Raw genomic sequence first — 18,359 nt, forward strand, 5'->3', positions numbered from 1 at the left:
AGCCAAACCAGCTAGGGCTCGATTGTTCTTTTGATAGGTTTAGAGTTTCATTGCATTCCTGATTACTGTTCAGTGTTTCTAATTGTGAGCACATAACACAAATCAGTGGTACTTCCTCTTCTATTTTTGCAATATAAATTCAGGAATTTTGAGTTTATAACAATGGGGGCCTATGTACTTCTGATGATTTATAACATGCTCTCAAAAGACTCCTGAGCCTCAGTGATGAAATCAGAATGTTAAATTATGGTAATTTAGTAGCTCCTCTATGAGATAATTTAGGAAGATAAATTTTCTGAGATTATCTTAGCAAATACCTTGATCTACATAAAAGTATGTGGTATAGAACTTTATAAACAATCTTAGATCAACTTATTTATAATCTGGGCATGTTGGTGTTCTTTTTATTAAATGAATGCTCAAGACCAGTCAGTGTGGCTCAATGGTTGAGTGTCAACCCATGAACTAGGAGGTCACGGTTTGATTCCTGGTCAAGGCGTATGCCTGGGTTGTGGACTCGATTCCCAGTGTGGAGTGTGCAGAAGGCAGCCAATCAATGTTTTCTCTCATTGATGTTTCTACCTCTTTCCCCCTTTCTCTCTCTGAAATAAATAAAAACATATTTTAAAAAATGAATGCTCAATATATCCTTTTAATATGGAGACATATACCTCTTCAAGCATAGGCTTGGGGTAAAATAATATTTCATAATCACATTCCTGATAGACACTTTTCCTGAGTGCATTGGTCAATGAGAGGCAATTGTCAGTAAGGAAGAAGCAGGGAGGAAGAAGCAGGAAGTGATGTTGAGAGGGTCCAGAACTAGACACTTTTCACTGGGAAATCCCACTTTAGAAAATAAAAATTTATTGACAGATTATGGCTACACTATTCAAAATTCAATAATACTGAAAAACAACCCAACTGTCCAATGTTTTTGGAATAGTTAGGCAAAACTATGCTAAGAAGATGAATTCGTAATAACTAAAATTAAAATGGCCCTAGCTGGTTTGGCTCAGTGGATAGAGCATCCGCCTGGGGGCTGAAGGGTACCAGGTTCGATTCCGGTCAAGGGCACATGCCCAGGTTGCGGGCTTGGTGGAGCTGATCAATGATTCTCTCTCATCATTGATGTTTCTATCTCTCTTTCTCTCCTCCTTCCTCTCTGAAATCAATAAAAATTTAAAAATAAATTTAAAATGTATGCCATAGAAATGAAAAAGTATGTAAGAAAGAAAATACCTTGCATAACTTGTTATAATAAAATAAAATACAGAAAATCTAGATCTAATAAAAAACAATGTTTGCACAGGAATAAGGACAAAACAAGTACACTAAACAAGTAATTTTCAATGGATGTATTCTTTGTAGTTTTTTGTTTACTAAGCTTAGCTAACTATAGAATTTTAAAAAATACCTTCTAAGGTCATAGGCAAATGACTTTATAAGCAAACTATAGCATCTGTGGGTATTACATTTATATAAGTATGTAAATACTTATAGGTCTATAATATGCACACATACAGAAATAAATGTGTATAAAATTAAAACATTGTTACAAGTGAAAAAGTATCCTAACTAAACATGATGCATATTTAGAAGAAACACATTTATTTCTCTTTGTACACTTGATTCTCCTATTTGAGCTCAGATATATTTCAGCTCACCTCCACATAAATGATGAAGAAAGTTAAGACCAAGGTCATCCTAAGTATGCCATGAGAAAAACAATGAGAACACCCAGGCACTAGATACTCAAAGACAAGTATTTTAAAAGCAGCAATCTGTTAACTAAAATAACATCGGGTAATTTTAAGTATGACTTTTTAGAAGCATGGATTCCCTGGCTTAATGCTAAGAACATTCTAAACCAGGGGTGGGCAAACTTTTTGACTCGAGGGCCACAATGGGTTCTTAAACTGGACCGGAGGGCCGGAACAAAAGCATGGATGGAGTGTTTGTGTGAACTAATATAAATTCAAAGTAAACATCATTACATAAAAGGGTACGGTCTTTTTTTTTTTTTTTTTAGTTTTATTCATTTCAAACGGGCCGGATCCAGCCCGCGGGCCATAGTTTGCCCACGGCTGTTCTAAACCAAGCTGGACAAATAAAATTATTTGGGACTGGCAAAAGAGAAGAGGCATAGCATACCAGAGGTCTCTTTACCCTGGCTGAGAAGGTGACAAAGTCCGTAATGAAGAATATACCTTGACATGTAAGCAGGACAAAGGAGAGAGAGCTCATGGACATGGACAACAGTGTGGTGATGGCTGGGGTGCAGCAGGTGGAGGTGGAAGAGGACATAGAGGGGATAAATGATGATGGAAAAAATAAAGGATGTAAAAAGGACAGATATAGGGGAATACAGAAGCCATCTATATAACTTTGAAAAGCTCTATGGTGGAGTAAAATCTAAAGAAAGAGAAAATGTTAAGATTGTGCGGGCTGTTTTATTATGGCTAAGAACCTGAGAGACAGGACAATGTCAAAGCAGTTTTTCTTGTTATACATTTATTGCTCTGCTTAATCTGTTTGGAGGAGCATAAAAATACATGAAATAATAGCCCAGGTGAGATCCACTCTTCCTCCAGCTAGAACGCTGAGGCCAACACAAATCTGACTGACATGCAATTGAAATACATGACTACTTTTCCTTGACCTGAGCTCTTAACAGTCAACATCACAGGCGAGGTCCAAGTCCAAAACCTTTCAAGAAAATCTGTGTTCTTTATCAGAACGATACAAAAAATCCTTTTTTAATCAACCAACAAAATGCAGTTAAATAAAAAACTCCTGCTTTGCACTGAGCTGCAGATAGTGAATTAACTCACCCAGGAAGAGCGGAAAGCACTTCGCACAGGGCCACTGGCCTGCTGGACCCTCACTGGAAAGCTGAGCATCTCACTCGCCCCCTCAATTTCTTAAATACTGTAATTTTTATATCTTACTTGCCAGGCTTTCTTCATTTTAAAAAGTTTTTATTGAGCTAACATTATATAAGTGTTAAAATAACTTTTAAAGAAAAAAATTCACCCACAAGCCTGCCACTGCACTAAACCTCTTTATTTTGTCCACAAACACATATGATTTGTAGTGATAATCACACTATACGTAACATAATGGAGCCAGACTATTTAAAAGCATTGTGTACCATTTCCTGACAACATGTTCTGCCAAACTAATGAGTACATATTATGTAAAATTCAGTGTATGCTAGAGGTCCATAAAAATAAGAATATTCAGTAGATACCCCTAAATATATACTCCCCAAAGCATATTTTATCCTAAAAATGTAACTTTAAGACACTTTGTAATTCCCATCTGTGTGCCACTTTTCCTTACCTCTTCTCCAGACAGATAGTAGGCTGAGAGTAGTCCACCAACAAAGCGTATATTAACTTCAAAAACAGAAACTTCAGCATTCTGTAGAAACAAAATAAAGGAAGTACATACATAAACAACAGTATACAATTGAGAAAAATATTGTGAGAAATGCACTAAATCTTTAAATTTTATTCAAATCATATATGCTTGCCCAGCGAGATCTATATATATAAAAGCCTAAGCAACCGTTATGACCGGATGACTGGAACAACCCATCGACCAGTCGCTATGACACACACTGACCACCAGGGGGCAGATGCTCAACGCAGGAGCTGCCCCCTGGTGGTCAGTGGGCTCCCACAGCCAACCTCCGGTGGCCCCTCCCTCTGGCCGGCCAACCTCCTGGGGTCCCTCCCCTTAGCCAGCTGGCCCCCGACAGGCCTTGATCACCGGCTAGGCCGAGGGACCCCACCTGTACACAAATTTGTGCATTGGGACGTTAGTTTATATATAATAGGGGAAAATTCTCTCAAAATACATAGAATAATTTTGACTCAAAATCTCAATGATAAAAATACTAGAGGCCTGGTGACGAAATTCGTGCACTTTGGGGGGGGGGGCGGTCCTTCAGCCCAGCCTGCGCCCTTTTGCAGTCTGGGAGTCCTCAGGGGATGTCTGATTGCCTGCTACCATATCTGTGCTCGCCAGCCATTAGCCCGGCTTCTGGCGCACTGATCACCAGCGGGCAGCTCCTGCATTGAGTGTCTGCCTCCTGGTTTGGTTGATTTGCATATTAGCCTTTTATTATATAGGATTTTTGATATATTATTTCCTCTCTCTATTCAACAGCATTTACAATGCTCAGTGTTCTCTATTTGTGCAGATGACTAGGGCCAGGGCACTCTGTTGTTCTATTCTGTGTTCTCCTTTTATTCATTTGCTTTTTCTTCCTGCAAGGCCATTTGGACTCACACTTTGGCTGGCAATTCACCATTATTCTAGTAACCTTCTTGCATCATGTTAAAGTAGCACAGCGAGAATGCAAATCAGATTTTAAGCTGGGAGACCTGGGTCTAGTGCTGTTCCCAACTGTCTGCCTGCAGCCTGGAAGGGTCAGCCTCTGAGAAGAAATTCATCTTTGCATGAAGGAGATGATAATCATATGTATGAGGTATGCTGCTGAAACTGCTCGTTTATATCAATAATAGCTTGCTTTTATTATTATTATTTACACTATGCCAGATCCTGTGCTAATCTCTTTACATGGACTATGTCTTTTATGCCTTACACCAGCCCTCTGAAATAACTGCTATCCATTTTACAAATGGAGATACTGAGATTTATAATGGTTACTATGACTTTCTAAGGTCAGACAACTAATAAATAGTTGAATCAGGATTTGAACTCGAGTACTAAATTCTTGGTCCAGGGCTCTGCTACCAATATCAGCTAACATGATAATGCACCAAGTCTCTATTAATAGTCATATCATTGTGGCATAACAGTCATTACTGCCAATACTTTCATTATTTTATTATATCTGACTACTAAATGGATTTGTCTTACATTCTGTTACTAGATAATTTAATAAAATGAACCTACAATAGATTTACAGTACACTTTAAGCTTTAGTTAGCTTCTTTTTATATTCTCTTGGCCTACTCAGTAATTGTTCACTTCTGCCTAACATCAAACCATTTACAGATAATCATGGAGGAGAATAGTAAATTATAATATATGGAGTAAATATCTGGTAGATAAACTTTGTCAAAATCATCTGAGATCTTATTTCCTTTCACAAACAATTATTGACCAACTTCTGTGTTCTAAGAATATGGCAATGAAGACTGACAGGTCCTCCAACTCATGGAGTCTACATTATAGTGGGAAGAAACAGTTCCACAGGAAAAAAGGAGATATATTTTCATTTAATTCACAAATGATCTCTGAAAAGGTATAAGGATCTAACAATTAAAGCTAAGTAACTGTTTAAGTTAAAAATTTTTTTCAAAAAAATTTTCTACAAAAAGATTATGAAAACTCCCTAAGGAAGAAGAATTACTGGGCCAGAGGTAAGCAAAAATATCAGAAAACAATCTGTGATGAGTTGCTTAGTTGTATTTCATAATTTGTAACATATGTCTAATATAATTTGATTAAAAGCACCCTGTATAGGTGCAATTTATCCGTGAGGTGTATGACTTTGAATGAGTTTATGTAAATATTCGTAAAAGTTTTAGTATTCCACAAAATTATTGATAAGAAAAAGGGAATCCATTAATTTGTTTAGGATCACACGGCTTTATTTTGTATGTCTAAGGGTCATAATGTCTAATAGTAAAATCTAATGACTCTAAACCTTCAAATTGTATGACTCCCAATTTGTAATTGTGTTCTTCAATTTTGAACCTGAGAACAGTCCTCCATATTTCTGCCTATAGAAGCTTGTTAAGGTGATTTTATATTCTTACTCTGGTTATTGATTAATTAGACATGTATTCTCTCTTCCTTCTATAAAAATTTTAGATAATTAGGGCCTTTATAGAGACATCTGATAAGAATTATTGCAAGGTAGAGGACTGAGCCATTTCAAACATGACCAGAAATATATCTTAAACTACGTATCGATCACCTATTAGGTACAGTTGTTCAACTAGTTATTGGTCCAGCCATGTATTCTAGAACTCTATCCTGCTCTACATGTAAGATATCGAAGTAACCTTGCAAAGTGCCATGCTCAATCAAGGTCAGTAGGTTTGTCTTTTGGATTTCATGGATCTAACAGTCTAGTGAGCCTGTGCAAGAAGCAAATTTGGCTGCGAGTGAATCCATGCCCTTCCCAGTGATTGCTCTGTCCTTGTCTTTACAAATCTGGCTCAGGGAGGTCACATCACCATCAGTAGCACTCAACAGTCATCCTATCTCCCTCCTTTTGGAAACCAGATTACATTTGAATTCCCAACATATAATTTTTTCTCCTTTCTTTTTTCTCAAAGTGAAATATAAATTATTTAGAAACCTTAATTTCCACTTTCTGGGCTACACTACATTTTAGGTCAGAAGACTGAAATTTTGACACGACGTCACTCTTTACAGATCTTCAGGTGAAAGAAGATAACGATTCGTCCACTGCAACAAATTGGTTGACCATATTGTTGAGCAGACTATAGAAATACTACCTTAGCCCCAGAACGACCTGGGACTGAAGACTGGTTTGGAAGCTAGCTGAAATGTGAGATCCCAGGCAAGGAACTTATTCTCTCTCAGTCTTGGTTTTCTCATTTGCACAAGGAACAATGCGCTCCTTACAAGGCACTATGCGTCTGTGAGTGTGAGGCACTGTGCACAGTGCCTGGCACAGGTCAAGCACTCAATAGTGAGCCGCTGCCATTATGACCGTACGGCAGCTCAGCCTGAATGACCTTCCACAGAGGTTGCTGAAAAATCGGAAACGCCGAAATCATAATATTCGAAATTGTAGAATGCAAACTGACACATCTCTGACCCTCCGCGGAGTCATATTTCTCAATGGCTAAAAAACACACACCCTCTTTTGAAATATAGAATTCTGACCAAACTTCCTTTTGAGCTTGATTTAATTTCTATGACATCTGATTTCCAAAAGTAAATTTCTACAATCTGAAGGTTTTAGGCCATTTTTATAAGCTTCTAATTTCATTTTCCATTAAAATAATCTTATTACATTTAAATAAGTATCCTGTTAATATTCAGGCAGTGTCTTTTAAGATGTTCTAAAATTTTTCCAGTGACTCGCCCTAACGACAGAAGAGGAGCCGGGGCAGAGAGAGGACAGCATGCGAGAGGAGGGCAAACCCTACCAGCCTGTGACACTAAGATCTTGTGTGACTTATCCTCACAAGGAAGGTGAACTTCACCATCTCCTTCATCCGTGTCTGCTTTCCAGGAATCTGCCCTATGTATTCCAGGGCCTTTAGTACACATCGTATATGAGTTTCAGCTTGAGATGTGGATCCTGTCTTCTGTTTAAATTGCACGCACCTATTCGTTAACATCACAGCAGATGAGCAAGGGGAAGGTGGACATTTTTTGGCTAAAGGCAGAGTCACACAAAAAATCGGGCTGGGAGTCACTGCTCTTTCATTTTGACTTTCCTCTACCAACAGCCTTTGAATCAAAGAGCACACTTAACCAGATTCATATAGAAATTTAATAAAATAGATGGCATAACTTAAGTTTACACCTAAAAACAAGAGTCGAGTCTTACAAATAAAATGAGGCCTCAGTACTAATCTCTCCAATTGTCTTGGGTGTGTCTTAGATTGATCATTTCCACCTTTAGTGTTTATCCCTTTCCCTATTAGTTCTGTCCTTTGATTTACTCTACATCTATGCAAAACGATTAAACCGAGAAAGCTTTCTAAAATGAAAAACAGAATTTAAGTCAATAAATCATTTTGTGTACCTCCCTCCCTCAATCCTTAACATTATGCCGTATTTCTCTACTGGGAAAGGCTTTCTGCAAATCAACTGACTGTGAGCTCATGGGCATGAAGAACCTGGCCTGGGAGAGAGGGGAAGTGACCATTTCAAAACAAGTGCATGAAAGACCAACTTCCTCCTGCTAGAAAAGGTAGCTTTTAAACAACCCAGAGAAATCCATTAGGTTGTGTTTTTTATAACCAATGTATTCACTGAAATTCTCTATAAAGTGATCTACTTTAATAGATCTCAATAAATGATGTAACTGGTTTGACCATTACACGAACACATTTAGGCTTGAGAACAATCCAGCCAGTTTCCTTTTGTTTGAGGAACTATAGAGGCAAAAGTTTCCCTATAGGACAGATATATCGCTGCTTTGCACTTTCAAGCCTAATAATGATCTAGAATCAAACTTGTACCAGAATTCTCCTTAGTTATTATCCTATGACTCCACACAGCTTGACATCCAATTGATTACATTAAATTGAAACAGAACTTTTATTTTCAAAAATATGTTAATTCTACTTTTAGTGTTCAATACTAATTCTGAGAGACGTTTTTCAAGGGTAATTATCTCTCTCTCTCTCTTTTTAAAGGGGAATAATTCTCAGAGAGTACTCATTTGCTAGCTCTTCTTCCCAACTTCCTGTCAGCTTTCTACTCAATGAACTACAAGCCTGGGTTTCACAGCCTGTTCCCATATGTAAGATGCAAGCAGGCTGCCCGACTACAAACCAATGCAATAACTACGTTTAATAACAACTGCTCGACTACCATCCAATATTAACTCTGTGCAATAATAACTGTCCCACTACAATCCAATGCAGCAACTGTGTTTAATAATAACTTTCCACTACTAACATGTATTATAACTATGCTTTACCTTACTGAAAAACATGGTAGAAACAACATGAGACTTTTCAAAGCCACTAATTAAAGACAGGCAACTGCCTATAAGCCTTGCCTATGTTTAGGCTTAGTAGTCACCTTTATTTATAAATGGTACTTCAAAGTATATGCTTAGTATACACCTTTATTTATAAATGGTACATCTGAGGATTAAGAATATGTATAAAACTCCTTTAACAGATTAGATTGCAATATTAAACAGTGTAACTTAGTGAAACATATGTCCTAGTGGCTTTTAATTTCATATTTAAGTAACACAATAAACCCTTTAAAATGAACAGAATGTTAAGTTCACAAAGACAGACATATTACCATCTTTTCTATGTTAATAGGTTGGTTTTACTGGGTAGGTCCAGAAGGGCCTCAAGTAGCAGTCTAATCCATCACTAATAATGGTCCAAGAACTGCTCAATATCCTCTTAAAGCCAAAACCCAAACCATCCCTCTAGGCAAGCACTGATTAGCATTCAGATGGAAAACACTGAATAACTCCACTCAACAGGACAGTAAACTTAGTTATGTGCCCCCCTCCCCACTGGGATGTAATGCTGCTCTCAGACAGACGATCCATAGAGCAATACTGAGGCAAAACTCACTTCTTTCAGGCTGTATAGCCTGGAGCTCTGGACCCAAGCCAAGTACTCAACAGGCATCTGAGAAAATCCCAAATCACTTCTTCAGGCCAACTTACATTCTTCGGATAGCAAACCCTACAGCTTATTTCCCTGTAAAGTAGGGTGGCATTCAGACTAGATAAGAGAACAGTTTGGAACTTTAAAAAATAAAATCACTTTTGCCACAAGTATCTCTGTTATCTAAAATATATGGTGTTCATTGCAATCAAAAGTACAATCCAGGTGTGTGCCAAAGATCACTATCTCAGTGTGTTGCCAGTTAGCATCTGGAGCAAGCTAATCATCTTTCCGTTGTCATTCTCAACACCTGGCCTCTCACGCAGAGATATTACTTTACCTCAATGCAGAACAAAGCTTCTTAAGGATAATTTTAATGTCGCTTTGGCTTTTTCTAAGAGTTTACATAAGACATTGTTATCTGGAGAAAATGTCTAAGTAGTCTAGAAAATTCATTACTGAAGATGATTTTCAATATTTCTCATGTAAGGACCTAGGTAAGCAATACTTCTTGAGAGTGACCGTATAGAACAGGAAGCTCAATACTGGATTTAGAAATGCCCCAATACGAAACTCTTGATCATTCGGCCTTATGTTAATGATCTTCCTGTAACAGGAGCCACCACAAATCCATTCTGGAAGTAGGTTAGGTAAAAAAACAAGTAGATCAACTGCACTTGAATTCCAGATCAACCATATTAAAAACTACAGCCACCCTTGCACCCTGACAGCTGGTTTTCCAGAGGAGTCTGACAGGAAGCAGGACAACATAGCTTGGCTTCTCATTCATTTAATTAATATTAATTGAACACCTATGGAACAATGCACTTAATGAGCACTGTGCTACTACGATTACATACCTAACCTTGGAGGACTCAAATTCTGTCAGTGTATGAATTTCTCAACACTTGGCATTTCCTCTCCAATAGAAACAGGGTCACTGAGTTAGGCAGACCTTATTCAAACCACAGCTCTTGCTGCATGATTGGGGCAGATTAAGCAAGCACCTCTTCATCTACAAAAACAGGGAAAACGTCATTTCCCTGGACGGTTCTCACAAAGACTAAATGAGATAGCCTATGAATCACCTGGTATGTCTCCGAACTCTTTAAAAAGTAGTTGCAGATCTAAGCAGCTCCACAGACACCTGACCTGACTACAAAGCCTACTTGGAAAGCCCTTGCTCCTTCCAAGTCAAAGTTCTCAGGAAGCAGAAGTGTCCACCATCCTTAATTCCGAACCTTTTCCCTCGGTGTACATGGGTTTTGTTAAGAATAATAGTACATATGCAAATTCTTAAAAAAAATATTTAAAATATATATTGACACAATTTTATAGTTGAGGCTATTCAGTGAACACATTTCGAAGCCTGATTTACAAGAAAGTGGGTGCAGCGTTGCTGGATGCCGCCGAGAGTTTAGCTAAGCTGCTCCATGGAATTACTGCTCTGCAGCCATTTTGTGCCGTCAGGTGACCTGTGGGTGCCTTACACTGAAATCAGCCTCTCTCAGCCCCTCACACAAGTGCATGCCCTAGATAACAGCCGGGGAGTTACAAGCAAATGCAAGTTCCTAATACGACTTCCCAGACAGCCCTTGTGATAAGACTCCCCAGCCTCCAAGGGCCTTCCCCTTGTGTACCCCTTAGAAAAAACACCAGGAGAACTTATCGAAACCCCGCTATTTTTGGTTTGAATGGACCAATCTGGCCTTAGCTTGGGAACTCCTAGCCACTCTTCACAGCCTAATAAAGGCATGTACGTGGTTCCTGTCTTTCAGTCTGTCTGTACTCGGCTTTGACGGTCCTGTGTGGCCCCTGGGGGCAAGCCTTGTACGTCATCAGGACGTGTGAGTAAAAAACTTCTCTATTTCAATTTCTCTTGTGGTCTTTTGTTAAACTGCACTTCCCAATCTGGCACCCTGTGCTCCCCTTAACAAATGTTAAACATAAAAAGTGCGAAAGTATGAGCGTTAGATCACACAGCTGTGCTGACTCACATCTGTGATGTGGTTAGTTGGCTGTGTGGTCTGGTGAAAGCTCTGAGGCTCAGATTTCTAATCTGTAAAGGTGTGAAAACAATTCCTAACTCACAGGGTAGATGTGGGACTTGAATAAGAATACTTGGCACATGTAGGTCTCGATAAATATTAATTTCTATTTTCTTTTAAATTGCCCCCAAAACCCCAAAATGAACAAATACATATTTGTGTAGTAAGGGAAGACAAGTTAAGAATCCTATCTAATAAAGAGGGAATATGCTAATTGACCCTCATGCCATCGCAAAGATGGCAGTGCCCACAGCCAATAAGGAGGGAATATGCTAATTCACTGCCACGCCCTCAAAGATGGCGGCAGGGGAGGGCATTTGGGGGTGATCGGGCCAGCAGGGGAGCAGTTAGGCATCAATCAGGCTGGCAGGGGCGTGGTTAGGGGGTGATCAGGCTAGCAGGCAGAAGTGGTTAGGGGCAATCAGGCAGGCAGGCAGGCAGGCAGGCAGGCAAGCGGTTGGGAGCCAGCAGTCCCGGATTGTGAAAGGGATGTCTGACTGCCGGTTTAGGCCTGATTCCACAGGAAATCCCACGGCGTCCCAGATTGGAGAGGATGCAGGCTGAGCTGAGGGACACCCCACCCCCCATGCACAAATTTTGTGCACCTGGCCTCTAGTATAGTATGATACTACTTAGAAGTTGCATTATTTGTTTCTGCTAGGGTACAACACAATAACCTTCCCAATGCCAGAATTTATCCCTATTAACTGAGATTTAAGAACTGAATCGGCAACTTCTATTTAACTTACCACATTAAAATCTAGATTGTCTTCAACCCATGATTTTGCCTCTTCAAATTCATCTTTCATTCCCATAATAAAAAGTGTGTCCAGGGCATCTACTATTGTTGCTCCTTTGATACTTCCTGAAAATATCAGAAACATTTTTATTCAATCAATTAATTTTGACAGATAAATACATGAAAATTGACCAGACCTTGGAAAGGGACTGAATTTATTAATAAACAGTAATAATGAACACAGTCTAAAATTCTTTCGGTGAAGGAAAATTAAAAAACCGCATAAAAGTCAAACAATTATCAAAGGCTATAGATGGATACACTAATCTTTAGTTTCTTCTGAGTTGTAGAAAATGAATCTCTTAGAAATTTCACTTGTGACTGCATTCTCTAGCGAGAAAAGAGTAGACCTAAAAAACAGGGGCAACGCGTTCCTTTTAATGTGATTATATCAAAGTATACCTGTGTAAAACTGTTTAAATAGAATTAGCCCTAAAATTGTTTAGTGATAGCTCTAAGAAACCAGTACTCTAAAATGGAATTTGACTCCCTTTGAAGCCCTGATTTTCCCTTTGCTCCCACCCGTCTACCTAGTAGGTAATGAAGCAGACCAAATGCTCCTCTGCTGGGTTACACCTTGGGATCTAGAAATCATGATGCTGCGCCCATACCCATTAGATGAGACTCTCGGGAAGGTATTTTTTTTTTAAAAATATATCTTATTGATTTTTTACAGAGAGGAAGGGAGAGGGATAGAGAGTTAGAAACATCGATGAGAGAGAAACATCGACCAGCTGCCTCCTGCACACCCCCTACTGGGGATGTGCCCGCAACCAAGGTACATGCCCTTGACCGGAATCGAACCTGGGACCCTTGAGTCCACAGGCTGACGCTCTATTCACTGAACCAAACCGGTTAGGGCAGGGAAGGTATTTTTTAAGGTATGCAGGTGGTTCTACTATGCACGGGTGCTCTGTCTGAAGAATGGTCTTTGCAGATAACTCCATCAGGTATGCAAGTTTCCTAGCAACGTGGTCAGAAGGATCACACAAACATCTCCACCACCCACAAGTTCAGCCAATTAGGAGAAGTTACTGTCACTGAATTGTGACATGTGACACAAAGTATATTCTACTCACCGAACAAACTGCTGGAATGGCCTTCTTTTGATACAGGTTTCAGTTCATTTAATCCCCAGGCATATTGTTTATAGTTATACCAAGCATGTTTCATCATCTGAGAAAAGAAATGAAAATGGGATTATAATTTGAGATGTTTTTGCTACAGAATAGATCATATGTTAAAGACCTAAAGGTTAAAATATTAAAACTCACTGCTTAGTTTAAAAGATGATTAATTAAAACTGTGACAATGATATGAATAAGCTAGAACACGTACATACATATATATACATCACCCCTTTATGTTTACAAATGGAGATTTTTTTTAATCCATTTTATCCTACTTAAGATATACATCATTTTCAAAAGACCGTTTCCAGCAAGAGAAATTTAGTTTATCCTTAAAAGGATAAACCATTCTTACATTTATCTATTTCATTCTCATGACAGATTAAATCTGAAAAGACTCTATATTTAAAATTCATACTTTTGTACAAGATTCTCTGTACTTTCAGTCTCAAGGTATAGTACAAACATCCAAGACAAATATCCAAGGTTATCATTTGAACACTTTGATTTATCTTGACCAAATCTATATAGAAGTACTTTAAATATCTACAAGAAATGAAAAAAAAAATAAAGCTTGATGGTTATATCTTGATTTTGGAAAACTTCAGCTTATTTTAATATAACCAATCTTTAATAGTATACATATGTGTGTATACCTATGTAACAGAAGGCTGACCCTGTGTATTCCCAATTTAGACTCCTTGTACCAGAAATGTTTTCAGGTCCAAACCTCTCTGTCACCATTAGTTGCATAAATCTTTTCTTTTATTATTTTTAACAAAATTAATTTATCTATATATAATGAAAACCAAATTAATTTCTCCTGGCTGATAGACAAAGTTTTGATCTACTGTGCGAGACATTAACTCTAATAGAAAGTGAATAATTTTCAAGAGGAGGAATTGTTCTAAAAGCTTGTCAAAATGGCTGTATAACTATTGTATAATAGTTTAATAAATTTTTTTAATGACTCAAAGAATTTATATGTAATTATGTTTACATACATTTTTTAAAAAGGGGGACTCCCCTCCCATATAGAACTTATTCATGTCACTACTCCCAATCTGTTAGCAACAATAATTACAATATGGACATACTCTGAAAATGTTATAATATGGCTTCATATTTAAAATTTCTTTAAAAAGCATCACAAAGTTATAAATACTATATAAGGGCTATTTATCACTAAATATCATCAGTGAGATCAACTGAATTTTATGAATAAGAAAGTCTTCAGATGTCCCTGAAAATGATAATTAATATCTTTCTTTAACCAATATGTACATTATCTTCCTATCTCAGGATAATTGCTACTAATAATGGCTACCAGAATTCGTGATCCCTTTGTTCATTGCAGCATTATTTACAATAGCCAAGATATGAAAACAACCCAAGTGTCCATTGACAAATGATTGTATAAAGAAGGTGTGGTGAATATATACAATGGAATAACATCCAGCCATAAAAGATTAAATACTGTCATTTGCAACAACATGGATGGAACTCTTGAGGCTATTAGACCAACTGAAATAAATCCGACAGAAAAGGACAAAACCATATGATTTCACCTGGATGTTGTGGCCCAGTGGTTGACCCATGCACCCAAGAGGTCACTGATTTGATTTCCCAGTCAGGGCACATGCCAGGGTTGTGGGCTTGATCCCCAGTGTGTGCCATGAAGGAGGCAGCTAATTGATGTTTCTCTCTCATTGATGTTTCTATCTCTCTCTCCTTCTCCCTTCCTTTCTCTCTAGTAAACAAAAATAAGCAAACAAAAGACATATGATTTCATTCATATGTGGGATATAAAACTAAAAGTACCAAATGAACAAACAAATCAAACAAACCCAAACACATACTAGTATACACAGACAACAGAATGGTGGTTAGCAGAGGGAATGGAGGCAGGGGAGCACACAGTGGGTAAAAGGGGTCTAGTGTACGGTAATGGAAGGAAACTAGACTTTGGGTGGTGAGCATGCAGACATTGAATTGTAATGTTGTACACCTAAAATTTATATAGTTATTAACCAATGTTACCCCAATAAATTTAATTTAAAAAATCTGTACTATCTGCTGGGAACTCTGCTAAATGCTCTACATTCAATATTGTATTCAATTCTCGTCATAACCCTGTGAAATGTGTTGTATTATATTATTTGGTAGATGAAGAGACTGAGGCTTGGAAGTTAAATGTAAACAACTTTACTCGAAGTCATGGCATTTTTTCACAGCTGAGGAGCCAGGGTTCATTCAGTTCGGCCTGACTCCAAAGCCCAGGGTGTTACCCAACACAATGCATCACTTTCCTTTAATGAGTCAGCACCAGGATCTTCCTTTGATGTATCAGACTTATCTTCCAACAATCAATAAAATGCATATAAAGCAGTGTTTTTAAGATTTTCTCCTTATAAATTCATTTTATTGGGAAGTATAATAGATTTAAGAGTAAAATGACCTGACTTATAATCCCAATAACATCACTGCTTAGTCACATAATCAGGGATGAGTCACAGTTTTTGTGAGACTCTTTTTACTAGGAAAACTGGGATCACAAACTCTCACAGGGTGTGTATGTAAGGATTATGTGAACATGGTCTGTGTGATTCCACCTAGCACACTGCTTGGCATATGGTGGGTAATCACATGTTTACTGAATTTTAAACCTATGCTGAAACCCGTTAAACCACATCACAGAAATAGAAATCAATGAGCCTCTGGAAAGGCTAGGTATATGAAATCCACAAAAACACCTTGAGATTACATCTGAGTTTGATTTGGTTCTCCTACTAAATGTGTAACACTTGGCAAACTTTCCATTCCTGCAAATTTCCAAAAATATTTTATAAATTCAAAAGTTTTTGGAATACATGTGACCCAAGAACAGAAAAAACCCATCATGATTTGTTTCAGCTCCAGGACTGAATGGAAGCTAGTGCCATATACTATTAATGACTCCAAGAGAGCATACAGCTCTCCCATAGAAGACTGCTTCTCTGTCAAAAATGATCGTTTATACAATGTGCTACTTGATTTTCCTCTGTAGTATATATTAGCTTTTCTTAGCTTTTCCCCAAGGGAAAATTTGACACTAATTGCTTAGTTTCCTACAGTTCTAAAGCTCCTGTCACATGTTTCTCAAACTGGGTTCCTCATCCCATGGGATTCTATAAGTTAAAGTTAGAAACAAAAATGAAAACAAGGTGGTCAAATGCCCTGAATGGAGCATAAAGAGCGGTTTCTTCAGGAATCTAATTCCAGTGATTGGTGACCTGTGCAGATGGTTTACCGTGTTAAAGAGAGAGAGAGAGAGAGAGAGAGAGAGAGAGAGAGAGAGAGAGAGAGAGAGATTGAATTTACAAGTCATATATATGTAAAAACAACTTTGTAACTCAGGTTTGACTTGTACAAATATCTGAAAACATCAAACTGCTACTAGCTTTTATTGTACAGATTTAAGCTGCTAACCAGCTAGGGACTATGGGGATGCAGGCATTTAATCTCCCCAAACTCAGCGTGCTTGTGAGCTGACAGGACAAGAAGGTCACTTCTAAAATTCAACTACCAACTGAGGATAGGATGAATCCCCCCTCTTCACAGGCTCCTTCATTTTGTTTTATAGTCTTTCATCAATTTAATTAGGGTTATACAACTTGACACCCCAAGTAGGATTCAAATAGGGACTTCAAATGCAATACTGAAACCCTCATGAAAAAAGATAAATTGAAAGGAAGCCAATTTTTCCCCCTGAGTATTTATATTTGCATTGGTGAAAGTAATGGTATGAATGGAAACAAATAAAAGAAAATGATAAAATATTTCATAATAGCAATCCATTACTTTTACCGAGAGGAGCTGGAATTAAGGCATAAAATATTTTTTAAAAACAGCATTACTTCCCTTTGACTGTACTTATATAAGATTTCTTTGATTAGCACTTTCTTCGCATTTGGCATCAGGGCTGAGTAATTAGGCAATGTCATTTATTGAGGGTCACCTATACTATAAATATTAAGATGCTAAAAGACTAGAAGGGAAGTGTACATTATTCTATCATGCTTATAATCTAATAGACAATGTATGGAAGCTTAACCTCTTCTTCCTACATACTCATAAATGTTTATATATATATGAGAACAAGAAGAAAACTAATTAAATGTCGTGCACAGCTCTACTGTTGTACCTAACAGTTTGTTTTCAATTTTATGACCTGACCTAATCAAGGACATGCAAAGCCAGGAATAAATAAAAATATGCTTAAACTTCTCTAGGTGTGTGTTGATTTCTGAAGTTACATTTTTGTTGCTAGAAACTAAACTTAGCAAATATTTTACCTACTGATGCTTTACTCATACGATCTTAAGTTATTCATAAAAGACACATTAAAAATCTTTTTAAAAATCTCACCATTTTTGCCAGACAGGTCACCATATGACTCATCAATTCCACTCCTGAGTATGTGTCCAAAGAAAATGAAAACACTAGTTTGAAGAGATATGTGTACCCTCATGTTCATTGCAGCATGATTTACAATAGCCAAGATACAACCTAAGTGTCCATTGATAGGCAATGGATAAATATGATGTGATTCCATATATATATGGAATATTACACAGCAATAAAAAATAAAATCTTGCCATTTATTACAACATGAATGGACTTAAAGGGTACTATGTTAAGTGAAATAAGTCAACCAGAGAAAGACAAATATGGTACAGTTTCATTTATATGTGGAATCTAAAAACACACACAAATGAACAAATAAAATAAAAACAGAAACAGAGACCAAAGAGATGGTTGCCAGAGAGATGAGGGATGGGTGAAAAAGGTGCAGGGGAATATAGTCAATAATATTGTGATAAGTTTGCATGGTGACAGATGATCACAGACAGTGGGATGATTACATTATAAGGTATAAAAATGTCAAATCACTTTTACACCTGAAACTAAATTAAGTAATATAATACTGTATACCAACTATACTTAAATTTTTAAAATGAAAGTTAAAAAAAGAAATTTCAACTTAAAAAAAACTCACACAACTTTTGAC

At 37.5% G+C, this 18,359-nt stretch overlaps 1 protein-coding gene across 1 annotated transcript in view; it reads right to left on the reverse strand.

The window, feature by feature from the left end:
• The window catches only part of MAN1A1 (mannosidase alpha class 1A member 1), a 154,283-nt gene that overhangs the window by 92,170 nt on the left and 43,754 nt on the right, over nt 1-18,359 (reverse strand). Inside the window, 3 exon segments of the mRNA XM_006089251.3 lie at nt 3,346-3,426; nt 12,130-12,245; nt 13,259-13,355. Of these exon segments, the coding sequence (XP_006089313.1) occupies nt 3,346-3,426; nt 12,130-12,245; nt 13,259-13,355 (294 nt within the window).

The sequence above is a fragment of the Myotis lucifugus genome, unplaced genomic scaffold, assembly GCF_000147115.1.
Source record: "Myotis lucifugus unplaced genomic scaffold, Myoluc2.0 scaffold_57, whole genome shotgun sequence".
NCBI lineage: Eukaryota > Metazoa > Chordata > Mammalia > Chiroptera > Vespertilionidae > Myotis > Myotis lucifugus.